We start from the raw sequence: 27,126 nt of genomic DNA on the forward strand, positions 1-27,126 counted from the left end.
TCTGTAGCTCAGGCATACATTCACCGAGAGACTTCATTTCAACTTTAAAATGTAGACCCAAGTCTGGTCTATTGGTGTGTTCATCCACATTTTGATTGGTCCTATAGTTTTTGATCAGTCACTGTTCAATGACAGTGATCGTTTGGCGGGAAATTTTGAGATTATAATGGGTGTGTATTGCGCGGAATGTTCGTGCTAGAGTGCGTGCTAGAGTGGCACAGAGTCTAAAAACGATCTGAAAATCTTCTCTTTTTCTCGTCGCTACGGCCACAAATTACACTCTACACGCATAATTTTGGGCTCATTTTGTAGACAAACTTGTCCTCTTTCGTGTGATGTCCTCGAAAAAGCTGAGAGACTTACTGAATTTAAATAGTGAGACGTTTTGTGCAGCCAGCGCCCTCCTGTTCTCCCATTAAGTCCCATGTTAAATTCAGAGCTGTTTTGTGAGCAAAGCAGAAATGCCTCCTGTCTTTAGATCGCCATAAAACGAAAAGTTGTTGTGTCAGGAATAAAACGAGGAGATGGCCGGACTCAGGAAGTTCTCGGGAGTCCGATGATCTATAGTACACTCTGATACGAGGTACGGTTCTCTCACCAGAGGATTTAGTTCAGGAGGTTCGCCGAACCCAAATCTCACTGCATACAATACAAACTCCTGTTCTCTGAGTCGCAGAGTCTTTTTAAGTCGACCATTTTGTCATTTTTCTAAAGAATATCTGGACATAAAACACACGTACATCTGGCCCAGACTTGTCCGCATCTCACAGTGTAATCGGTTTTTTTGATAGCAGCTACGGTTTTGACACAATCGCAAGTTGTTCGGAAGAAACCGACAGCGAAAAAGCCGCTTTTCAAGGGAAGAGTTTAACAGGTGCAACTGTCATTTACACACACACCGGTCAATAACCCACGCACACACATCTGCAGGACAACCAGCCTGAGAATGATTATCTTAACGAGCTCAGTCAAAACAAGGGCATTGTTTGAAAACAATCTCTGTCCAACAAGCAGTTAAACTCAGCTTCAGAAAGCTCTTTGCCAAAGAGGTTGAGACAGTAGTCACACAAATGCACACACAAAAAGGGCTAACCAACAGCTAAAAAGTGATTAAAAACAGCACGTCAAAACTGAACAGGAACAGGTAAACAGTGGGAGAGGTGCAGAGGTAATTATCAGCAGGTGGGGCAGAAGTTACACAGGCACACACGCACACACACACATTCAGACACATATATACTATACACATCTCCATGTTGGAGCTGGTTGGGCTGCTTGTGTAGTTCAAGCAGACACACACACACAAACAGACGAAGACACACACATACGCAGTCACACACAATGACAGATACATAAACACACACACACAGACAAATGCATAATGAAAACCCCATCCCCCCGCCCCCTTGTTAACGCCGTTAGCTCTGTTAGCTCTGTTAGCACAGTTAGCTCTGTTAGCGTTAGCGCCGTTAGCTCTATTCGCACCGTTAGCTGTTCGCTCCGTTAGTGTTAGCTCTGTTAGCTCCGTTAGCATTAGCTCCATTCATGTTTATTGATTCAGTTCATTAATTCATGTTAACAGAGACATAAAGCAGAGGAGAGAAGCAGACACAGACAGCTGAGGTGATCAACAGAGACAGACAAGGAGAAAGCCACAGAAACACAGCTGAGAGCAATTCATTAATCAGGGACTGACTGCCTCTGATATCTGCCGTTTTCTCACATTGCAGCCTTTTTCAATTGTCCGCTGCTTCGCCATAGTTTCTCCTAGAGACTTCATTCAAACTTTAAAACGTAGATAATTTTGTCGGCTCGAACGCACCCCGTGTCCCTTTCAAAATTTCCCAGGGGGAATTTTCTAGTTATTATTATTTTTCATCTTCCTCCAAGTTTTCGTCCTCAAACTCGCCCCGCAGCTTTGAGAAAACCCTCGCAAATTATATATCAAAACGTGCGTATTGTTCGGGATCGGTGTGCTATTACTTTTCTCAAATTTATCGCAGTTTTTCGCGTCGTAAGACGCGAAAAACTGCGATAAATTTCCCATAAGAAATGAATGGGACGGCCGAAAAAAACAAGATTGAAATTGGAGTTTTTCAAACATCTGTAGCTCAGGCATACATTCACCGAGAGACTTCATTTCAACTTTAAAATGTAGACCCAAGTCTGGTCTATTGGTGTGTTCATCCACATTTTGATTGGTCCTATAGTTTTTGATCAGTCACTGTTCAATGACAGTGATCGTTTGGCGGGAAATTTTGAGATTATAATGGGTGTGTATTGCGCGGAATGTTCGCGCTAGAGTGCGTGCTAGAGTGGCACAGAGTCTAAAAACGATCTGAAAATCTTCTCTTTTTCTCGTCGCTACGGCCACAAATTACACTCTACACGCATAATTTTGGGCTCATTTTGTAGACAAACTTGTCCTCTTTCGTGTGATGTCCTCGAAAAAGCCGAGAGACTTACTGAATTTAAATAGTGAGACGTTTTGTGCAGCCAGCGCCCTCCTGTTCTCCCATTAAGTCCCATGTTAAAATTCAGAGCTGTTTTGTGAGCAAAGCAGAAATGCCTCCTGTCTTTAGATCGCCATAAAACGAAAAGTTGTTGTGTCAGGAATAAAACGAGGAGATGGCCGGACTCAGGAAGTTCTCGGGAGTCCGATGATCTATAGTACACTCTGATACGAGGCACGGTTCTCTCACCAGAGGATTTAGTTCAGGAGGTTCGCCGAACCCAAATCTCACTGCATACAATACAAACTCCTGTTCTCTGAGTCGCAGAGTCTTTTTAAGTCGACCATTTTGTCATTTTTCTAAAGAATATCTGGACATAAAACACACGTACATCTGGCCCAGACTTGTCCGCATCTCACAGTGTAGTCGGTTTTTTGATAGCAGCTACGGTTTTGACACAATCGCAAGTTGTTCGGAAGAAACCGACAGCGAAAAAGCCGCTTTTCAAGGGAGGAGTTTAACAGGTGCAACTGTCATTTACACACACACCGGTCAATAACCCACGCACACACATCTGCAGGACAACCAGCCTGAGAATGATTATCTTAACGAGCTCAGTCAAAACAAGGGCATTGTTTGAAAACAATCTCTGTCCAACAAGCAGTTAAACTCAGCTTCAGAAAGCTCTTTGCCAAAGAGGTTGAGACAGTAGTCACACAAATGCACACACAAAAAGGGCTAACCAACAGCTAAAAAGTGATTAAAAACAGCACGTCAAAACTGAACAGGAACAGGTAAACAGTGGGAGAGGTGCAGAGGTAATTATCAGCAGGTGGGGCAGAAGTTACACAGGCACACACGCACACACACACATTCAGACACATATATACTATACACATCTCCATGTTGGAGCTGGTTGGGCTGCTTGTGTAGTTCAAGCAGACACACACACACAAACAGACGAAGACACACACATACGCAGTCACACACAATGACAGATACATAAACACACACACACAGACAAATGCATAATGAAAACCCCATCCCCCCGCCCCCTTGTTAACGCCGTTAGCTCTGTTAGCTCTGTTAGCACAGTTAGCTCTGTTAGCGTTAGCGCCGTTAGCTCTATTCGCACCGTTAGCTGTTAGCTCCGTTAGTGTTAGCTCTGTTAGTGTTAGCTCTGTTAGCTCTGTTAGCATTAACTCCATTCATGCTTATTGATTCAGTTCATTAATTCATGTTAACAGAGACATGAAGCAGAGGAGAGAAGCAGACACAGACAGCTGAGGTGATCAACAGAGACAGACAAGGAGAAAGCCACAGAAACAGACGAAGACACACACATACGCAGTCACACACAACGACAGATACATAAACACACACACACAGACAAATGCATAATGAAAACCCCCTCCCCCCGCCCCCTTGTTAACGCCGTTAGCTCTGTTAGCTCTGTTAGCACAGTTAGCTCTGTTAGCGCTAGCGCCGTTAGCTATATTCGCACCTTTAGCTGTTAGCTCAGTTAGTGTTAGCTCTGTTAGCTCTGTTAGCATTAGCTCCATTCATGTTTATTGATTCAGTTCATTAATTCATGTTAACAGAGACATGAAGCAGAGGAGAGAAGCAGACACAGACAGCTGAGGTGATCAACAGAGACAGACAAGGAGAAAGCCACAGAAACACAGCTGGGACCAGTTCATTAATCAGGGACTGACTACCTGATATCTGCTGTTTTCTCAAATTGCAGCCTTTTTCAATTGTCCGCTGCTTCGCCATAGTTTCTCCTAGAGACTTCATTCAAACTTTAAAACGTAGATAATTTTGTCGGCTCCAAATGACCCTCGGCACATTTTGATATCTCTTACGGTTTTCGAGCTATGACCATCGAAGGCCGACGTAAGACGCAAACAACTGCGATAAATTTCCCATAAGAAATGAATGGGGAAATTTCCTCAAATTTCAGCCTTTTTCAATTGTCCGCTGCTCGGCCATACTTTGTCCTAGAGACTTCATTCAAACTTTAAAACGTAGACAATTTTGTCGGCTCGAACACACCCCGTGTCCCTTTCAAAATTTCCCAGGGGGAATTTTCTAGTTATTATTTTTCATCATCCTCCAAATTTTCGTCCCTAAACTCGCCCCGCAGCTTTGAGAAAACCCTCGCAAATTATATATCAAAACGTGCGTATTGTTCGGGATCGGTGTGCTATTACTTTTCTCAAATTTATCGCAGTTTTTCGCGTCTTAAGACGCGAAAAACTGCGATAAATTTCCATAAGAAATGAATGGGACCGGCGAAAAAAACAAGATTGAAATTGGAGTTTTTCAAACATCTGTAGCTCAGGCATACATTCACCGAGAGACTTCATTTCAACTTTAAAATGTAGACCCAAGTCTGGTCTATTGGTGTGTTCATCCACATTTTGATTGGTCCTATAGTTTTTGATCAGTCACTGTTCATGACAGTGATCGTTTGGCGGAAATTTTGAGATTATAATGGGTGTGTATTGCGCGGAATGTTCGCGCTAGAGTGCGTGCTAGAGTGGCACAGAGTCTAAAAACGATCTGAAAATCTTCTCTTTTTCTCGTCGCTACGGCCACAAATTACACTCTACACGCATAATTTTGGGATCAGTTTGTAGACAAACTTGTCCTCTTTCGTGTGATGTCCTCGAAAAAGCCGAGAGACTTACTGAATTTAAATAGTGAGACGTTTTGTGCAGCCAGCGCCCTCCTGTTCTCCCATTAAGTCCCATGTTAAAATTCAGAGCTGTTTTGTGAGCAAAGCAGAAATGCCTCCTGTCTTTAGATCGCCATAAAACGAAAAGTTGTTGTGTCAGGAATAAAACGAGGAGATGGTCGGACTCAGGAAGTTCTCGGGAGTCCGATGATCTATAGTACACTCTGATACGAGGTACGGTTCTCTCACCAGAGGATTTAGTTCAGGAGGTTCGCCGAACCCAAATCTCACTGCATACAATACAAACTCCTGTTCTCTGAGTCGCAGAGTCTTTTTAAGTCGACCATTTTGTCATTTTTCTAAAGAATATCTGGACATAAAACACACGTACATCTGGCCCAGACTTGTCCGCATCTCACAGTGTAATCGGTTTTTTGATAGCAGCTACGGTTTTGACACAATCGCAAGTTGTTCGGAAGAAACCGACAGCGAAAAAGCCGCTTTCAAGGGAAGAGTTTAACAGGTGCAACTGTCATTTACACACACACCGGTCAATAACCCACGCACACACATCTGCAGGACAACAAGCCTGAGAATGATTATCTTAACGAGCTCAGTCAAAACAAGGGCATTGTTTGAAAACAATCTCTGTCCAACAAGCAGTTAAACTCAGCTTCAGAAAGCTCTTTGCCAAAGAGGTTGAGACAGGAGTCACACAAATGCACACACCAAAAGGGCTAACCAAAAGCTAAAAAGTGATTAAAAACAGCACGTCAAAACTGAACAGGAACAGGTAAACAGTGGGAGAGGTGCAGAGGTAATTATCAGCAGGTGGGGCAGAAGTTACACACGCACACAAACACACACACACACACACACACACACACACACACATTCAGACACACATATACCAGACACATCTCCATGTAGGAGCTGGTTGGGCTGCTTGTGTAGTTCAAGCAGACACACACACACAAACAGACGAAGACACACACATACGCAGTCACACACAATGACAGATACATAAACACACACACACAGACAAATGCATAATGAAAACCCCATCCCCCCGCCCCCTTGTTAACGCCGTTAGCTCTATTAGCTCTGTTAGCACAGTTAGCTCTGTTAGCGTTAGCACCGTTAGCTCTATTCGCACCGTTAGCTGTTCGCTCCGTTAGTGTTAGCTCTGTTAGCTCCGTTAGCATTAGCTCCATTCATGTTTATTGATTCAGTTCATTAATTCATGTTAACAGAGACATGAAGCAGAGGAGAGAAGCAGACACAGACAGCTGAGGTGATCAACAGAGACAGACAAGGAGAAAGCCACAGAAACACAGCTGAGAGCAATTCATTAATCAGGGACTGACTACCTCTGATATCTGCCGTTTTCTCAAATTGCAGCCTTTTTCAATTGTCCGCTGCTTCGCCATAGTTTCTCCTAGAGACTTCATTCAAACTTTAAAACGTAGATAATTTTGTCGGCTCCAAATGACCCTCGGCACATTTTGATATCTCTTACGGTTTTCGAGCTATGACCATCGAAGGCCGACGTAAGACGCAAACAACTGCGATAAATTTCCCATAAGAAATGAATGGGGAAATTTCCTCAAATTGCAGCCTTTTTCAATTGTCCGCTGCTTCGCCATAGTTTCTCCTAGAGACTTCATTCAAACTTTAAAACGTAGATAATTTTGTCGGCTCGAACGCACCCCGTGTCCCTTTCAAAATTTCCCAGGGGGAATTTTCTAGTTATTTTTCATCTTCCTCCAAGTTTTCGTCCTCAAACTCGCCCCACAGCTTTGAGAAAACCCTCGCAAATTTTCAACTTTAAAATGTAGACCCAAGTCTGGTCTATTGGTGTGTTCATCCACATTTTGATTGGTCCTATAGTTTTTGATCAGTCACTGTTCAATGACAGTGATCGTTTGGCGGGAAATTTTGAGATTATAATGGGTGTGTATTGCGCGGAATGTTCGTGCTAGAGTGCGTGCTAGAGTGGCACAGAGTCTAAAAAACGATCTGAAAATCTTCTCTTTTTCTCGTCGCTACGGCCACAAATTACACTCTACACGCATAATTTTGGGATCAGTTTGTAGACAAACTTGTCCTCTTTCGTGTGATGTCCTCGAAAAAGCCGAGAGACTTACTGAATTTAAATAGTGAGACGTTTTGTGCAGCCAGCGCCCTCCTGTTCTCCCATTAAGTCCCATGTTAAAATTCAGAGCTGTTTTGTGAGCAAAGCAGAAATGCCTCCTGTCTTTAGATCGCCATAAAACGAAAAGTTGTTGTGTCAGGAATAAAACGAGGAGATGGCCGGACTCAGGAAGTTCTCGGGAGTCCGATGATCTATAGTACACTCTGATACGAGGTACGGTTCTCTCACCAGAGGATTTAGTTCAGGAGGTTCGCCGAACCCAAATCTCACTGCATACAATACAAACTCCTGTTCTCTGAGTCGCAGAGTCTTTTTAAGTCGACCATTTTGTCATTTTTCTAAAGAATATCTGGACATAAAACACACGTACATCTGGCCCAGACTTGTCCGCATCTCACAGTGTAATCGGTTTTTTGATAGCAGCTACGGTTTTGACACAATCGCAAGTTGTTCGGAAGAAACCGACAGCGAAAAAGCCGCTTTTCAAGGGAGGAGTTTAACAGGTGCAACTGTCATTTACACACACACCGGTCAATAACCCACGCACACACATCTGCAGGACAACAAGCCTGAGAATGATTATCTTAACGAGCTCAGTCAAACCAAGGGCATTGTTTGAAAACAATCTCCATCCAACAAACAGTTAAACTCAGCTTCACCAAGCGCTTTGCCAAAAAGGTTGAGAAAGTAGTCACACAAACACACACACAAGCAGGGCTAACCAACAGCTAAAAAGTGATTAAAAACAAGCACGTCAAAACTGAACAGGAACAGGTAAAAAGTGGGAGAGGTAGAGAGGTAATTATCAGCAGGTGGGGCAGAAGTTACACACGCACACAAACAAACACACACACACACACATTCAGACACACATATACCAGACACATCTCCATGTAGGAGCTGGTTGGGCTGCTTGTGTAGTTCAAGCAGACACACACACACAAACAGACGAAGACACACACATACGCAGTCACACACAATGACAGATACATAAACACACACACACAGACAAATGCATAATGAAAACCCCATCCCCCCGCCCCCTTGTTAACGCTGTTAGCTCTATTAGCTCTGCTAGCACAGTTAGCTCTGTTAGCGCTACCGCCGTTAGCGATATTCGCACCGTTAGCTGTTAGCTCAGTTAGTGTTAGCTCTGTTAGCTCTGTTAGCATTAGCTCCATTCATGTTTATTGATTCAGTTCATTAATTCATGTTAACAGAGACATGAAGCAGAGGAGAGAAGCAGACACAGACAGCTGAGGTGATCAACAGAGACAGACAAGGAGAAAGCCACAGAAACACAGCTGGGAGCAATTCATTAATCAGGGACTGACTGCCTCTGATATCTGCAGTTTTCTCAAATTGCAGCCTTTTTCAATTGTCCGCTGCTTCGCCATAGTTTCTCCTAGAGACTTCATTCAAACTTTAAAACGTAGATAATTTTGTCGGCTCGAACGCACCCCGTGTCCCTTTCAAAATTTCCCAGGAGGAATTTTCTAGTTTTTCATCTTCCTCCAAATTTTCGTCCCTTAACTCGTCCCGCAGCTTTGAGAAAACCTTCGCAAATTATATATCAAAACGTGCGGTTTGATCGGGATCGGTGTGCTATTACTTTTCTCAAATTTATCGCAGTTTTTCGCGTCGTAAGACGCGAAAAACTGCGATAAATTTCCCATAAGAAATGAATGGGGACGTCCTCAAATTTCAGCCTTTTTCAATTGTCCGCTGCTTCGCCATACTTTCTCCTAGAGACGTCATTCAAACTTTAAAACGTAGATAATTTTGTCGGCTCCAAATGACCCTTGGCACATTTTGATAAATCTTACGGTTTTCGAGCTATGACCATTGAAGGCCGACGTAAGACGCGAACAACTGCGAAGATTTTCCCATAAGAAATGAATGGGGAAATTTCCTCAAATTTCAGCCTTTTTCAATTGTCCGCTGCTCGGCCATACTTTGTCCTAGAGACTTCATTCAAACTTTAAAACGTAGATAATTTTGTCGGCTCAAAATGAACACCGGCACATTTTTTGATATCTCTTACGGTTTTCGAGCTATGACCATCCGAAGACCATCAAGTTTCTCACAAAAATGCTCAGAATTTCTCCCCCTAGAGTGGGTAATTTCAAAAGTTAGAGTGAGACAGCCAGTGAGAAATCGCCTGAAATGTGTTTCTAAAATTGCCGTAAAATCCAAACGGTGAATAGGAGACACATAATTTTGGGATCTTTTGTAGACAAACTTGTCCTCTTTCGTGTGATGCCCTCGAAAAAGCTGAGAGACTTACTGAATTTAAATAGTGAGGCTTTTTGTGCAGCCATCTCCCTCCTGCTCTCCCATTAAGTCCCATGTTAAAATTCAGAGCTGTTTTGTGAGCAAAGCAGAAATGCCTCCTGTCTTTAGATCGCCATAAAACGAAAAGTTGTTGTCTCAGGAATAAAACGAGGAGATGGTCGGACTCAGGAAGGTCTCGGGAGTCCGATGATCTATAGTACACTCTGATACGAGGTACGGTTCTCTCACCAGAGGATTTAGTTCAGGAGGTTCGCTGAACCCAAATCTCACTGCATACAATACAAACTCCTGTTCTCTGAGTCGCAGAGTCTTTTTAAGTCGACCATTTTGTCATTTTTCTAAAGAATATCTGGACATAAAACACACGTACATCTGGCCCAGACTTGTCCGCATCTCACAGTGTAATCGTTTTTTTGATAGCAGCTACGGTTTTGACACAATCGCAAGTTGTTCGGAAGAAACCGACAGCGAAAAAGCCGCTTTTCAGTTAACAGGTGTAACTGTCATTAACTGTCATTTACACACACACCGGTCAATAACCCACGCACACACATCTGCAGGACAACAAGCCTGAGAATGATTATCTTAACGAGCTCAGTCAAAACAAGGGCATTGTTTGAAAACAATCTCCGTCCAACAAGCAGTTAAACTCAGCTTCAGAAAGCTCTTTGCCAAAGAGGTTGAGACAGTAGTCACACAAATGCAGAAGTTACACAGGCACACACGCACACACACACACACACACACACATTCAGACACACATATACCAGACACATCTCCATGTAGGAGCTGGTTGGGCTGCTTGTGTAGTTCAAGCAGACACACACACACAAACAGACGAAGACACACACATACGCAGTCACACACAATGACAGATACATAAACACACACACACAGACAAATGCATAATGAAAACCCTATCCCCCCGCCCCCTTGTTAACGCCGTTAGCTCTGTTAGCTCTGTTAGCACCGTTAGCTCTGTTAGCACAGTTAGCTCTGTTAGTGTTAGCGCCGTTAGCTCTATTAGCGCGGTTTGCTGTTTGCTCCGTTAGTGTTACCTCTGTTAGCTCCGTTAGCATTAGCTCCATTCATGTTTATTGATTCAGTTCATTAATTCATGTTAACAGAGACATGAAGCAGAGGAGAGAAGCAGACACAGACAGCTGAGGTGATCAACAGAGACAGACAAGGAGAAGCCACAGAAACACAGCTGAGAGCAATTCATTAATCAGGGACTGACTACCTCTGATATCTGCAGTTTTCTCAAATTGCAGCCTTTTTCAATTGTCCGCTGCTTCGCCATAGTTTCTCCTAGAGACTTCATTCAAACTTTAAAATGTAGATAATTTTGTCGGCTCGAACACACCCCGTGTCCCTTTCAAAATTTCCCAGGGGGAATTTTCTAGTTGTTATTATTATTATTATTATTACTCGTAGTAGTAGTAGAAGCAGTAATAGTATTTAATATTATTAATATTACATACTGTTGTTTTTTTCCTGTCGCAGCAGCTCAAATGTGTGACCTGGAATGAGTTAGATACCTGAAACTCAGCCCCGTAAGTGGAAAAGATATGCAAGTGTTTCCTAAGGAATAGGAGTCCAGTCGGCCAGACAGTGGTGCTATAAGTATGACCATCTGTAAAGGTCCCGACCCACACATTCTAAGTCTAACCGATTGAACACAACAGTCCAGTTCAATGTGCTGTGCAAAAAAGCATAAAGGGTCACCATGGTAGATTTTCTACCATTTTGAATAAACAAACAAACAGTAATATGAATAGAACACATTAAATTTTTACTGTATCAACACCAAAATTGGTATATAGCATGGGACTGAGATACACATTTCTATTAGAAATTAGCAAAATCTATCAAAAAACATGAAAAAAAATGCAAGGGGCAGGGCTTTGCAGGAATATTGCTATAACTCGTTAATGATGTGTCCAGTCATCATCAGTCTATGTACATATCTTCAGGCTGTGTTTGGGACTTTGGCTACTAAAGCAACAGGGGCGGGCACAAATCTCCAAAACATGTCCCTCAAAATCCAGTGGAGTTTTCTGATTTCAGTGTACCTGCTCTGGGGGCAAGTACTAACCAAAAATGGATTGGTGCAATCATATATGTGCTCGGAACTCAGGACACCACTGAGCAATTCTGATTAATCTCACTGGAGATATCCCGCACGATCTTCTGAACATACAGAATGAGTTTTGTTCAAATCCAATGAAACGGGGACCAATGGCATAACTCTGAGTACACAGTATTGAAATTCTGCAGGCTTTGTGATGATGAAACAGGTGTAATTGGTCTTACTCTTTGTTTAAATAGAATACAGCCAGCTGAGATGACTTGACTCGGCTTGTTGAATCCTAAACCCTGCTTTTTGCTTCTCCTGCCTGTAATTTTGGCCCATTGAGCTACTTCCCTTTTTTTGTAACCTGTGTGTATTCAGTACTTGATTAACTAAGAAAAGCAGCTCATTAGACAGTGGGCTTTGGACTGAGCCTTGGACTGACGTGGCAGGGTTTCTATGAGTTCACAAAAGAAGTGAAATGAAAAAGAAAATAAATGCTGATGTCATGATCAACATTAACCCAGGCCACAGTTAAACTGAACATTAGCCTTAAAAATTAGCCCTAATAGACCTTAAAATTTTGGACCCCCTACATTTTTAGTGGAGAAGTCAAACAAGCCTCAAGGGAAATTAAAAACCAGAGATGGAATAAGATGGTTCCTAGACCTTTAAATATATTAATTGAAACTGGACAGAGATTACAATCACATTTAAATATCCCCAATAACCTTGCTATCAGTACCATGCACTTAGTTGTGACAACCTTTAGAAATACAGAGACGTGTGTGTGTGTGTGTGTGTGTTCATATGCTTATATATATACATTAATGTATACATAAAAAAGATTGTGTTGAATGTGAAATGAACTTTTTGCCTACCAGTGATTATAGAGACAGCTAGTTAGATCAGACAGGATAAATCAATAACTCAAATTCAATTAGATTTGATACAATACTCTTTTGTAGCTTATTTGTGATATGGACAGATGTTGTTGTTAAAAATACTGCATCATGCAACTTTACAAATAAGATGGAATTATGATAGACAGTATGAGACTGATGTTGTTAACGCAAACACCCTCAGCATACTCGGCCCCTGGGACCCCCCCTGCCAATCGCACCTCCTTCGTTGGAGTCACCCCTCGAGATCCTGGTGGACTCTACCAAGCCCAGGTTAGTGTGGTTCATTTGACATTGTCAAGCTAAATTTAGGATGGGATTCAGATGACCCAGCAAAACCCAGATTATTGGAGGGTTATAAGCATTCAGCAGCTGTTAAGAAAACAAATCAACCCCCACTTACTTGTAATGATAACTCACCATGTAAATAGTTTCAGAAGATGCAAAAGGTTGATAACATCTGGTTTGTGGTGCTCAAAACCTTGATTATTTTACTGTATTTTAACATAACAAAAGTCACTTTAAATTTGTCTCTGAGTTTGTGCTAAATCAGGCGGACTGAGTATGATTTGATGTATCCACTAGACTCCACACCTAGGCAGGTGGGTGCCTAGATTGCCTTTATTGTCATTGAGCATGGACATGTCACAAAATTTGCATTGCAACCCCCGTGTTAGAAACAAAAATAATAAGAAATATAATAAAATAAAATAAAATAAAGATAATAAAATAAACGAAAATGCAATAAAAAATTACATAAATGCAATAAAAATATACCAAGATGCAGCTGAATATACCAAAATGTATATAGTAAAATGCAGTTGACAATTAGTTAAGGATGTGCGTACTTAAATGTTAAGTACACAGAAGGTGCAGGTGGAGGTGGAGGTGAAGGTGGAAAAAGTGCAGTGTGCAGTGGTTCACAGTTCTCACAGTTCTCACAGTCTCTCACTGCAGTGAGGGGCTGCTGGGGGTGATAGCTCTGACAGCTCTGGGGAAGAAGCTGTCCCTCAGTCTGTTGGTGGTGGTGCGGATGTTCCTGTACCGCTTTCCTGATGGAAGCGGTACAAACAGTCCAGTGCCCTGTGTTCAGCACCAGGTTGTTGGCTGAACACCACTGGGTGAGCTGGCGTATCTCCTCTCTGTAGTTGGTCTCGTTGTTATCTGAGATGAGACCCACTACCGTAGTGTTGTCCACAAACTTCACGACTGTGTTGGTGGGGTGGGTGGCAGCACAGTCATGAGTAAACAGGGTGCAGAGGGCCGGGCTGAGCACACAACCCTGAGGCGGACCAGAGGGGATGATTCTTACCACCTGAGGCCTGTTGGTGAGAAAGGCTCTGATCCAGTGGCACAGTGCTGCAGGCAGACCCACTGCGTGTAGCTTCAGCACCAGCTTGTCTGGGATGACAGTGTTGAAAGCTGAGCTAAAGTCTACAAATCGCATCCTGACGTAGGTGTTGGGCTGTTGCAGGTGGGTCAGGGCTGTGTGCAGGGTGATGGAGACAGCATCCTCTGTCTCCATCATCCTCTGTAGGCGAACTGAAGGCTGTCTAGGTCTGAGGGGATGAAGCCTCTGATGTACCTGAGAATAATCTGCTCAAAACACTTCATGATTACCGGGGTCAGAGCAACAGGCCGGTAATCATTCAGGCAGGTGATGGATGTCTTCTTAGGTACCGGTATGATGGTGGAGGACTTGAGGCACTCAGGAACCATAGACAGCTGCAAGGACAGAATAAAGATGTCCAGGAACACTCCTGCTAGCTGGTCAGCGCATGTCCTCAAAGACTTGCCTGACACCTTATCCGGTCCTGCAGCTCTGCGGGTGTTGATCCTCCTCAGGGTGGATGTCACCTGGTGCTGCTGTAGGACGAGGGGTTGGTGGTGCTCCTCCAGCCAGGGTAGGTGTGTAGCTTCTCTGCTGCCTGATGTGTCCAGAAGCTGTTCAAGGTGTCAGGCAGGGTGGAGTTCTGGGGGTTGTTGTTATTGAAGTGATCTTCAATTTTGTCTTTGTACTGGAGCTTGGCCTGCTTAATTTCTTTCTTCAGCTCTGCTCGAGCCCTGCTATAAGCCAGCCTGTCACCAGCTCTGTAGGCAGTATCCCAGGCTTTCAGCAGGGACCGCACTGTGCTGTCCAGCCATGGTTTCTGGTTGGGAAACACTGTGATGGTCTTGACTGGGAGGATGGCATCATTGCAGAACTGAAGTCCTGGAGTGCAGAGGAGGCCTCCTCAGTCCATATCTGCACTGTCCTTGTGGTTGGCTTTGTTCTGCAAGCCAGAGGCTTGTAGTTGTTACTACAAAATGTTACTGTCTCTGGTAGGAAAGCCTATGTACTTAAGAAATTCGGGAAACACCGCCTTCAGTACAACGTGATTAAAGTCCCCCACCACAATCACAGATTAGGCAGTACAGCTCCTCTGATGCTAACTTAAAAATAGCCCACTCTTAGTTCTATAACCAGCTTGAACTGTCGGCATTTCACCGCCAGGTATTCCAAATCAGGAGAGCAGAATGTGCTGACGGTGCGTGTGGCTGTACACCAGGCATTGTGTACATACAGTGCCAAGCCTCCGCCTCTGCTCTTACCTGAAGCTGCAGTCCTGTCCGCCCGGAACAGAAAACCCCCCCGCTATCTCCACCTCTGCGTCCAGGATGTTGTCGTCCAGTCAGGTCTCTGTGACAGCGGTAACACAGCTGTCCATCCGGCGAGAGACTATCCTTAGACAGATCGCGTTGATTTTGTTGGTGAGAGACCTGGCGTCAGTAAAGAAGAGACTGGGGAGAGCCGGTCTGTGAGGGTTAGCATGTAGCCTACCACGCAATCCCTCTCTCTTGCCCCTCTTTTGTTTATGGTGCCTCCTCCGTCTCCTTGGCAGCAGTGGGGGGATGGTGGTGGGCTCTGGGGTCCGTAGCAGCTCCGGTGGGATAAAATCCAGTTTAGGGGGTGTGTGGAGTCCGAACTGTACTCCAAAGTTCCACAGTTCAGACCTGCTGTACTGTGTCAACTACTGCGTCTGCACGCGGCACCATCAAAGGAGGTATATAATTTAGGTATTTAGAACAAAATGGGTGAGCTGGGTGTTCTATTTCATCCTTCCTGACCGCCAGAGGCGGTGCTTTAAGCACTGAATGAGTCCGTCTCGCGCATGCGCAGGTCGAGAAGTAATACCAACAAAGTCACCTGTGAGTGACCCCCTGACGACCTCGGACAGGCTATAACTTCCGATGTCGCCAGGGGATCTGTTCCTTTTTTCTTCTCGCTTCGCAGGTGTACTACGGTCATAGCATTAGCTTAGAGCTAGTTATCACCGCTACGTACAGCAGTCTTGCAGCTTGTCGCCGGTAGCCTTGTGACCGCTCATTGCTGGTCGGAGCTGCGAGGTGCTCGCCCTCCAAGGGCTGCGTCAAGCTGTCACTCCGGGAGGCGGTGTATGCGGTTTCACCGGCATCGCCCCGGGCAGTGAGGCGCTCCATCCTTCGGATTATCCTGCATCACACGGCTGGATCCGACTGGTAAAGTACCGCTAATCAGACACATATTGTACTTTGTTGGTGACGGCAGTGTTTTCGCTCCCTCTCCCGGCTTAGTTGTGCTCTGTTACCCTCACAGTTAGCCGCAGTGTGTCCGCTTAAGCTAACTTTATTAATTGGCAGCAACTTTGGTTGCACCTGTTTTATTTAGTAGCTTTACAGTTACGACTTGTTGGTGACGGCAGTGTTTTCGCTCCCTCTCCCAGCTTAGTTATGTTCCGTTATCTTTTCAGTTAGCCGCAGTGTGTCCACTTAAGCTCACTTTACTAATTGGCAGCGACTTGGTTGCACCCGTTTTGTTTAGAAGCTTACAGTGACGACTTGTTGGTGACGGTAGTGTTTTCGCTCCCTCTCCCGGCGTAGTTGTGCTCTGTTATCTTTACAGTTAGCCGCAGTGTGTCCGCTTAAGCTAACTTTATTATTTCGTGGCAACTTTGTTTGTACTTGTTTTGGGCTAGTAATCTTGCAGTAGCGACCTGTTGGTGACGGCTGTGGTTTCGCTCCCTCTCCCAGCATAGGTGTGTTTTTTTCTTCGGTCTCGTTACGGTTAGCAGCAGTGCTTTCGCTCGAGCTAATCTGGTTGTTGTGGCAAGGACCTCGTACTTCGCAGCGTCCCTTTTGATTTAGAGTTGGCAATAGCAACTCGATCGTACCTATTATGATGAATTCTCACTCCTGTACCGCCTGTATGGCGCCTCTGCAGCCTGAGGACGGTCATGACCTTTGCCCCTCATGTCTTGGCATCGAGCACCTGAAGGAGGGTCTGTCAGAGGACCCCTGCATGAATTGCAGCTTCATGCCCCGGGCAGTGAGGGTTGCAAGACTGGCTGAGGTGGAACAATTTTTTAGTGGTGTCCCCTCACCGGAAGTCCTAACTGATACTCGCAGGCGGTCCCCAGCCCGACCTAGCCGGCCAAAACGTCGGGCTCCGGACACTGACGGTGCTTCCTCCAGGAAGAAGACAAAAAAGTGTGAGCTTGCTTCCAGAGTTGACCACTTGACAGCGGAGCTTAATCAGATGAAGTCCATCTTTTTAGCCCTCCAGACAGGGACTGGTACAGGGAGTGCGTCTGCATCCGCTCCTCGGGTGACCTTGTCTGGTCCAGAGGATGACATCCTCTCAACGGCAGCTTCAGCCACTGAGTTTGGGGAATATGGGACAGACACTGTCTCTCATGACACTGTTTCCCATCCCTCACAAGCAGGCTCTCGTTCCTCGACCCATAGTTCAGGTGGTTGCTCAGAGGGTAGCTCCATGGGGGCCATCATACGTATGGCCTTGGCGCGCCTGCAGCTAGATGCACCGCAGGCCCAGTCGGCTCCAGCGAGCGCATTTTTTAGGCGCAGCACAGCCCCTGCCGCATTCTCTGTGCCTCCTTCAGAGGAGTACCTAAAGGAGTTGCATGCATGTTGGAGAGATTCTAAGGCTCTTTCTCATGCAACGTCTGATGGCCGAACACTAGCAGCCATGCAGGATGCGGCCAAGTCTGGTCTTGGCCGCATGCCGGCTGTTGAGCCCACGGTGGCCTCACTCATAGTCTCTCCTGATGAGGCCTTGAGGCCGAATGCGAGGTGTCCTTCACCCCAGTGTCGCATCACGGATGACTTACTTTCTAAGGCCTATGATGCAGCGGCTCGTATGGGCCGCATCGGGAACTCAATGTCTCACCTCATGCTCGCCCTCTCAGCCTGCCTTCAAGAGATTACACAAGACACATCAGCTCATAATTTTCACCACAGGCAATTCCTCCGGTTTGCCTTTCAAGGCCGTCATTTTCAGTTCAGAGTGCTGCCCTTTGGTCTCTCCCTCTCCCCACGGGTGTTCACCCGCTGTGTGGCAGCAGCCCTCTCTCCCCTGCAATCACGGGGCATAAAGATCCTTCCCTATCTAGACGACTGGCTGGTGTGTGCGCCTTCCCAGTCTCAAGTGGTGCAAGATACGGCTGCTCTTCTGGCTCACGTGGCCCGGCTGGGTCTCAGGGTGAACGTCAGCAAGAGCTGTCTGACACCTTCCCAAAGTATAACCTTCCTAGGTGTGGCTCTGGACTCTGTAACCATGAAGGCTTGCCCTTCACTTCGGCGGGTGGACGACATCCTCCACCTCCTTCCCCTCTTCCGGCAGGGCAAGTGGTTGCCCTACGTGCAGTATCTACGCCTCCTGGGCAAGTTGACAGCTGCTGCAACTGTTGTTCCTTTAGGCTTGCTGTCACTTCGCCCTCTTCAACGGTGGCTGAACAGCCTTCACTTGGATGCCAAGTGGCACAGGCACAGGAGGATCAGGGCATCATGGCGCTGCCTCCTTGCTCTGTCTCCATGGAGGAAAAGGGCCTTCATGTTACAGGGTGTGCCAATGGGGTCTGTTCCGTTCCGTCGGGAGACTGTTACAACGGATGCTTCCCTCTCAGGGTGGGGTGCAGTGTGGCAGAACAGAACGGCTCAGGGACAGTGGTCTGCTCAGGCTCGCACGGAGCATATCAATGTACTAGAGCTACGGGCTGTGCACCTGGCGCTCAAGCACTTTCTCCCATACTTGAGGGGGAGGCACGTGCTGATACGGTCGGACAACATGTCGACCGTTTCTCAAATAAATCATCAAGGGAGTACCAGGTCAATGCGGTTGCTGCAGGTGACCTGGAGCCTCTTGACTTGGACAGCCCACCGTCTGGCCAGCCTCAGGGCAATGTATCTACCGGGGAAGCGGAACGACGTAGCAGACTTTCTTCCCCGCCGCAAGCCTCCCCCAGGGGAGTGGCGGCTTCACCCGGAGGTGGTGCTCCACATCTGGGGCCTCTTTGGCAGGGCAGAGGTGGATCTCTTTGCCTCAGAAGAGACTACCCATTGTCCTCTTTGGTTCTCCTGGATGGAGGAGACCAGCACTCTGGGGCAGGATGCCCTGGCACACGAGTGGCCAGAGGGTCTCTTGTACGCATTCCCGCCAGTCCCTCTGATTATGGCAACGCTGCAGAGGGTTCTTCAGCGGGGCCACAGACTGCTGCTGGTGGCCCCCTTCTGGCCGGGGCGGACGTGGTTTCCTCTCCTTCGCAGGCTCTGTCACGGCTCACCATGGCGCCTCCCCGACAGGAAGGACCTCCTGTCTCAGCTGGGGGGCCGGGTGTGGCATCCCAACCCTCGTCGTCTTCAGCTGTGGGTCTGGCCTCTGCAGGGTCCGATCCGCTGCTGAATGAGTGTATAGGCACCGTCCGCAATACTGTCCTGAACGCCAGGGCACCGTCTACCCGTGCACAGTATGAGAACAGGTGGCGGCTGTTCTCTGGGTGGTGTTCAGGAAGGCATGAGGACCCTGTGCACTGCTCTGTGCCTATTATTTTGGAGTTTTTGCAGTCCCTCCTGGATAGTGGTCGGTCACCCTCTACCCTGAAGGTGTACGTAGCCGCCATTTCATCTCGGCACGTTTTAATCAATAACAACACGGTGGGATGTCACAGGTTGGTGACGCTCTTCTTGAAGGGGGCTCTGAGACTACGTCCCCCACGACTGCCGAGAGCTCCAGCGTGGGACCTGCCTCTGGTGTTGGATGCTCTGTGCTCGCCACCCTTTGAGCCCCTGGCACAGGCAGGCCTACGGTGGTTGTCAGTGAAGACTGCCTTCCTACTTGCTATCACCTCGGCAAAACGTGTTAGCGAGCTTCATGCTCTGTCGGTCAGCAGTTCTTGCCTACGCTGGAACTCAGACGGTTCAGGGGTCACCTTATGGCCGAATCCTGCATTCTTGCCTAAGGTTTTGTCAAACTCGCACCTTAATCAGCCTATCCACCTGGCTCGGTTTGACCCACCAGTAGGGGAAGGGGATGGGAAGTCGGTGCTGTTGTGTCCTGTGCGTGCTCTGAGAGCCTATGTGGACAGAACTGTGGGTATACGCCAGTCGGACCAGCTTTTCGTGTGCTTTGGCGGTCCAAAGAAAGGTTTTCCTCTCTCCAAACAGCGTCTCGCTCACTGGATCGTGGAAGCCATTTGTCACGCATATAAGGCAGGTGGTCATCCTCTGCCATCTGGCGTGAGATGCCACTCTGTGAGAAGCGTCTCCACATCATGGGCTGCGCTGAGAGGAGTGCCTCTGGAGGCAATATGTGCCGCAGCCTCGTGGGCATCGCCAAGCACTTTTGCAAGGTTCTATCGGGTAAACATTGCCTCTCCTCACCCACTGGGTGTGGTCCTCCTACCAAGTTCTTCTGCTTCCAGTCAATAAGGTCTGTATTTCGGATTCCTCGTGACTTTGTTGGTATTGGTCATCCAGTGCTTAAAGCACCGCCTCTGGCGGTCAGGAAGGATGAAATAGAACGATAGTTACGCATGTAACTACGGTTCTATGAATCCTGGATGACCGCCAGAGCGTTCAGTCCCTCAGAATCCTTGTGGCTTCGCAAGAAGATTCTGCAGGAACAGATCCCCTGGCGACATCGGAAGTTATAGCCTGTCCGAGGTCGTCAGGGGGTCACTCACAGGTGACTTTGTTGGTATTACTTCTCGACCTGCGCATGCGCGAGACGGACTCATTCAGTGCTTAAAGCACCGCCTCTGGCGGTCATCCAGGATTCATAGAACCGTAGTTACATGCGTAACTATCGTTCTGTGCATTGCAGTGCCTGTGCTCCAGAAACAGCTCAGCTAGTACTGCTAAGAAGTCCTTACTCTTACTTTCTTTATCTCTTTCCCTGTCTGTCTCTGTGTATTTCTAAACTTTGTCACAACTACATAGTGAGATACATTTTATTGTTTTGTAGTGACAACTAGGTTTTACTAGCTTGTATGTTTGGTAAAACAGGATTAAAACTGAATTAACCCTTTCACGTAGAGTAGTCACTACAGTGGACAGCTATTCAAACGCTGTTTTCTTGTATATGCATGGCTTTTAATGGTATAGTTGCACATCAACTGCCACAGTGGACGCTAGTGCGTCATCCCTTACACTGCCACCCACTGGCCAGCCACTGTAAGTGCAACACAAATATCTCAAAACTAAGAAGGCAGATGGAAGGCCAGGAATGCTGAGCATCTTAGGAATGCCTTACCAATCCTTCTATAAAGGCGACTCCTGCAGCCAAAGACTCATAAAAACACTCAACAACATCTTGACTGTGGCTGTCATTCATGCATGAAAGGGTTAAAAAAAAACCCTGAGCAGCTTCAACGTGTTCAATCTGACAACAAAACAAATATAGAGTATATATAGAGTATCATGGATTTCAGATTCATTGTATGTCACACTCGGATGGGTCTAAAGGCTCTTGGTAGCAAACTGTGAGAGACTGTGTGATTTCAGTTTTGAGGCATGGCAGACTAGTGTGGAAGAGGCAGTCAGACCTTTATTTCAGTAAAGTTGGAATACTACAGTGTTTAAATGCTCTGTTACAAGTAAACATCCTCCATTCAAAATTTTAACTTAAGGAACAAAACTATTAGCATTAGAATATACTTAAAGTACCAAACGTAACAGTACTCATTATGAAGAATGGCCCATTTCAGAAAAAAAGATATTTTGTGATTATACATTTCAGTGCATTAATGCGTAAGAATTACTAATATTGCAGCTGGTAAAGGTGTGGCTTTACCAGCTGAGCATCATTTTAGCTATGATCCATAAAAATACACCAATACAATATAGTAGTTTGTTATTTTTTAGATGAATAATCTGACTCTACAAAGTATCTTGTAACTAAAGCTGTCAAAATAAATGTAGAGTGAAAAGTACAATAAGATAACATGGAAGAAGTCAAGTACCTCAAGTACCTCTACTTAAGTACAGTACTTGAGTGCTTTTGAGTGGTAGCTGTAAATGTAAACAGTACACAAGCAGAGACATGTAATGAACTCACATTGTCTACTGTATCTCAATTGCTCTCATGTTCTGAAAATGCAGCAAAAAAAAAAAAAAAAAAAAATGTTAGCCATTATACTGGCACTTTACAGTCAGTCAGAAATGGTACTAAGAATGCCGTAGATAGCTACACTTCCAAGTGGTATCTGCATGTTCTGCATACAATATATGCACAATGTTGGGGCTGGCTGGTATATCTTGTACCAATTCATGCCATATTCAGAGTGTTCAATCTGTAGATGTTGGCTCTAACAGCAGCCACTTCATTAAATTTAGCTCTCTCAAAGCTGTAAATGAGCTGTCAGTGGATGTGTCTCACAGTTAAATATAGGAACAGCTTTTTTATTGACAACCAAAGATTTTCTCTTACTTTCATTGTCACCTCTGGGGCAGCCCAAAATTGCAACATTGCAATGTTAGATGTTACAGAAAGTTGAACAAATGACTCAAGTTCATTTTGGTTGATTGGCTTCACGTGACATTTGATTGGTGCCCACGTGGATCAGTACAGTTTGGGTTGAAGGGTGAACATTGGGAGCACAGGAATGTAATGTAAATTACCAATGTTTGATTCTATATCGTCTTATGCTTGTGTGAGAGAGAAATGCAGGCTAAGGTTGTGCATATATCTGACTCATTTCAAAGTTAATTTTAATTGTGTGTTTGTCTCTTGTGTTCCAGTCTTGGTATCTGGGCAACTGAGTGAACTCTGGAAGAAAGATGATTGTCATGGCAGTACTGTCCTGGAGGAAAGGAAACAATGTTGTCAAGATATTGCCAGAGGGAAAATATATTCAGCTCTGTAGCAGCATTACATGAGGTCACTACATACACACACACACACACACAAACACACACACACACACACACACACACACACACACACACACACACACAGACACACAGACACACACACACACACGCACACCTACACCCAGAAGAGACAGAGACAGCCTGGATAGAAGAAGGATGCTGCTTTCACTCAGCCATTTTGCAGCCACAGAGTGAACTCTGCTATATTACACTGAATGATTCATGGCCACTGATGTGAGTTGTGATTTTTAAGTCAAAGTAACGGAGTGATGCATATGTCTGGTGATGAACTGCAGACCAGAACCAGGCCTCAACACACCAGATCCTAAGATCCTGTAACCAAACTGTTCCCAGGATAAGGCCTGTTTCCCTGGGATGGATGTCAGCCTTTTCTCCCTGTACTCTGGATTTTTACACTAAATCTAGTGTAAGACCTCCTCCCCGGGACAGACATGGACCTCATCCGCCTCAACACCTAGAATGCCCCTCTCCGCTGCAGGTGCTGCTTATAATATATGCAAATAAGCCTCCCTTATTTTCTGAACTGACTAGAAAGAGAGATCCTGTTGTTAATATGTAATGTTTCTTTGCACTTTTTAATGTTATTGATTAGTCTGAAGAAAATTAAGAGTTTAAACAACGCAGTTTTTTTCCTCTCTTCGCACCAAAAGACAGAGGCTTTGTCTTTTTTATTGACAATCATCAGCCTGAAATCATTAAGTTGCTTTGCTAAGCTCATGTTTCTAAGACTGTTTGATTGTGCTTTTCTTAATCAGAAAACAATGAATAATAGTGGAATATAAGAGCTATATTCACATCTCCTCCAACACAAAACACAATGCTACAGTTAAACACCATATTGAGTTAGGCCCAAAGCTACTGGTATCAGGAGGGACTGTGTTTAGCAGAGGACATCTTTTTACATGAATATCCTGCTGCTCCTTCCCTTCAGATGCTAATCAACTTGTCATTACAGTACTTATCCAAAGACACAATGTTTGGAGGAGACATTATCTGCCACAAAGAAACAGCTCAGTAGAACTGAGAAAAGGCAAAGACACACTAAAACTGGCTGCTGAACTCAACATGTTTGAAACTGTAGCACGGTGTGGTGCGTGTGTGTGTGCGTGTGTTTTTGTTTGTGTCTCAGAAATCAAAGTGACTGGCTTTGTTCTTGTATGTAGTTAGATTAGAAAGAAATATAGCAGGCATTGCACTATGCTTCAGTTAAAATTCCTTTTTGAGAAAGATGCAATGATGTGACATGTTACCAACCTGGCAAGCTATAGTGTATTGTTGTCATTGGTTATGACAGCAGGTCATGTGCATACTGACTTGACCTGAGCACAAAATCCAGGTATCTTGTCCAGGTGTAGAATGAATGACGGTCTAGAAGGCATCCTAGACAGATTCTGAAATGTGTAGCTCAACCTCAACCCAACCAGAATAATTTGTGAAGGAACTGTAGCAGTAGGGTTTTGGTTGGAGTTCAGGCAGTAGTGAGCTGGGACAGATGAACGGAAGGATAGGTTCCAGGCAGTGCCAGGGTTGGTTTCAGTTCAAACCTTGATGGTTTACCACTGCAACAAGCAACAAATCAAGCATTTAAAAACAGTTTTAAGCCATGACCTTGCTTTTTTTTGTACCCAACCTTGACATGAAATTTGCCTAATGGTAGTGCTTTTGTAAGGCAAAGCAATATTCTCTTGTGGCTGACTTTTCACAGCTTCATTTAGTCAATAATTTCTGAGAGGCATTTAATATCTTAAAATCCTACATGCTGCATTTTAAATTTGATTAGAATTGTTTGAAACATCTGACAAGGTTAACATTTAATAGAATCTGAACACTAATTCTTATCTGTCGTAATGCCAACAGCTCCCATCCACACGCTCATAGAGATAGCGAAGACAACTGAGTCTGCCTATGTCTGTCAAAGAGTTGAGTCTCGAAGCAGAGTAATATCCAGAATCAAACATATCACAATTGAGATATGTATGTAATATTCAATGCAATCTCCAAATACCCTGCACCCTGGCCTTTTGATATTTTATCTCTTTGGAGATGAAGGCTCTGTATATTTATGTGTGTGTGTACACACACACACACACACACACACACACACACACACACACACACACACATAAATATAGAGACATTTTATTTTATTCACTTAAATGTGACAGGATTTTCTGCAGTCTGCAGGTGGTACTCCACAATTTGGTCCCTTGGGTTCAGCAGCAGGGGAAAAGTCAAAATCTGTTGTACAGCAGTGGTTTGTATCTTGAAATGTGTTTTTCTTGATCCTGTAGGTGTCATCTATCTGCCTGCAAAGATCAAATGTTTTCCAAGCGCGAAGTTTAAATGCAGTATTTCTGACCACTGCCATTGCCTGAGCAACGGACCTTATGTACATGCAGTTAAGAAGAGGAGTAGAGTAATGTGGTACGGTCAGTGGAAATATTGGATTCATTATTTCATTACGAGCACAGACAGCAGACATCTGTAGGATCTCAAAAATAACTTTGAATATGCAACCTGCTGTAGTAAAAGACAACTTTTTGAATTTTCCTTTTAGGTTCACAGAGTAACTTTTAAAATGTGTGGTGAGATCAGAGATGGGGCTACTCAAACAAACAGTGTACCAACAGTAGAGTAGAGTAATCCTTTGATACCCAGGGTAATTTGGCTTATACACAGCCGTACAAGCTTGCAACATATCGATCTTTGACATTGATATTTTCCTCTGTTGGAGTAAGTCTGGTTTTCTGAGGAGACCCCACATGATTGTGCACCGTCAAGAATTGGCATCTTTTCAGCCAAATGCATCTTTTTATTTACTCTGTGTGGTCGTGTCAAATATTTGCTTTGCTTTCAGTCTGAACACAGGTGTCCATGTCATTTCCTTATCCTTTCCCAGGTTTTGGGGTAAAAGTTGACTGCAGTCAGTGCCTACTAGGGGTTCAGATTTTGTACTGAGGGTGATGATATGAGCTGGGTTTTGGTAAGGTTTAAGGTTTGGTTAAAGTTGGCTTAAAGTTGATGTATACTGCATGGTGCTGCACTGGTCGCTGTGCTGACCAAATGAATGCATGGCTCAAATTGATGATACCTCTTCCTCTTTGTCCTGCTCTTCCTCCTCCTCTTCCCCTTCCTCTCTCTGTACTGTGTTGTACATCAGAGGGCAGTGGATGGAAGGGCTGTCCATTTCTTTAAACATTTTAATAATATCCCTGTTGTTAAACTTCTATTTTGCACGATATTTCATAAAACACATTATGTGCCTTGCCTTAAGTTAAAGAACAATAATAAATTATTGGAAAGTATTCACACTTTTCATTGTACAGCTGGAAGCTTAAAAAGAAAAAAAACAACAACAACAAAAAAGCTGCATGTGTGATTGCTTGACATGAACCAGTGTAGCAGGTACACAGTTTAAGACTAAACAGTATCAGTGTAACTGCCAGCTGAGATACTGTCTTGATTGTAAGCTCAGTGAAAGCTTGCATTAGCCTCAGCACAGGCTCAGACAGCACTTATTCCCTACAACCATTCAACTACAGGCACTGCAAATTTTTATTTTGGGAAATACATTTGTTTTCTGTCATACTCAGAGTCACATGAAAAGGACGTATCTATATTATGCCACAGTATCCTATAGACACTCTGCCGATTGGACACACAGTGCAAGGATTTGTGATAAGCTGAGCTTAACACATCCCAGCCCTTACCACAATTATCTTAAATCATGGACCATTTACTACCCTTTTCCTTTGCTTTCAATCACACTTTACAGGTGTCATTAGCTGGTTGAGTTGGCTCAGGTGTCATCCCATGGCATAAGATATTTAACTGATCCCTATAACCTCTAACCCTTGAGGGTGAAAACGCAATTTAGTATGGAACTTTGGTCACATGATAATTTATCTAGGGCAACCTCTAATCCTATATCTGTCACACTTGAGTATGCAGAGAAACAAGGTTTTGGATCCAAGTGCAGGACTCCAAACACTCAGTTTGAAGAAACAGAATAAATAACGCTGATTCCAGCTTATTCAACAACACAGACAGGCAACAAAAACGGAGGGAACAGGCTGAGGCAAATCCAAGAACAAGGGTGAAATATAATAACAAATTAAGAACAAACCAGAGTAATATGAGGAACACAGGCGGGAACACTGACAAGCAAGAAATGCAGATGACCTGACAACTGAAACAGGAAAAACACATTGAATGAATACACAAGAGGCTAATTAACTAATGAAACACAGGTGACACAGCAAACAGGTGGAAAAAACATGCAAAGACAGGAAGCAAATCAAACATTACACATGGGGTGAGTAACTTTCAAAATATAGGATATAGGATCTGCCCTCCAGATA

The 27,126-nt window shown here is 44.8% G+C and overlaps 1 protein-coding gene across 3 annotated transcripts in view; it reads left to right on the top strand.

The window, feature by feature from the left end:
• The window catches only part of nfic (nuclear factor I/C), an 84,268-nt gene extending 60,303 nt beyond the window's left edge, over positions 1-23,965 (top strand). Inside the window, exons 12-13 of one of the 3 annotated variants that reach the window (XM_041934622.1) lie at positions 12,744-12,832; positions 22,613-23,965. In XM_041934622.1, the coding sequence (XP_041790556.1) occupies positions 12,744-12,832; positions 22,613-22,633 (110 nt within the window). In that variant the 3' untranslated portion in view covers positions 22,634-23,965. Of the gene's footprint in view, positions 1-12,743; positions 13,111-22,612 lie in introns of those variants that run through there. The other 2 variants (XM_041934620.1, XM_041934621.1) reach the window with 2 other exon arrangements.
• Positions 23,966-27,126: the final 3,161 nt, after the last annotated feature.

Source organism: Chelmon rostratus, chromosome 4, assembly GCF_017976325.1.
Source record: "Chelmon rostratus isolate fCheRos1 chromosome 4, fCheRos1.pri, whole genome shotgun sequence".
Taxonomy (NCBI): domain Eukaryota; kingdom Metazoa; phylum Chordata; class Actinopteri; order Chaetodontiformes; family Chaetodontidae; genus Chelmon; species Chelmon rostratus.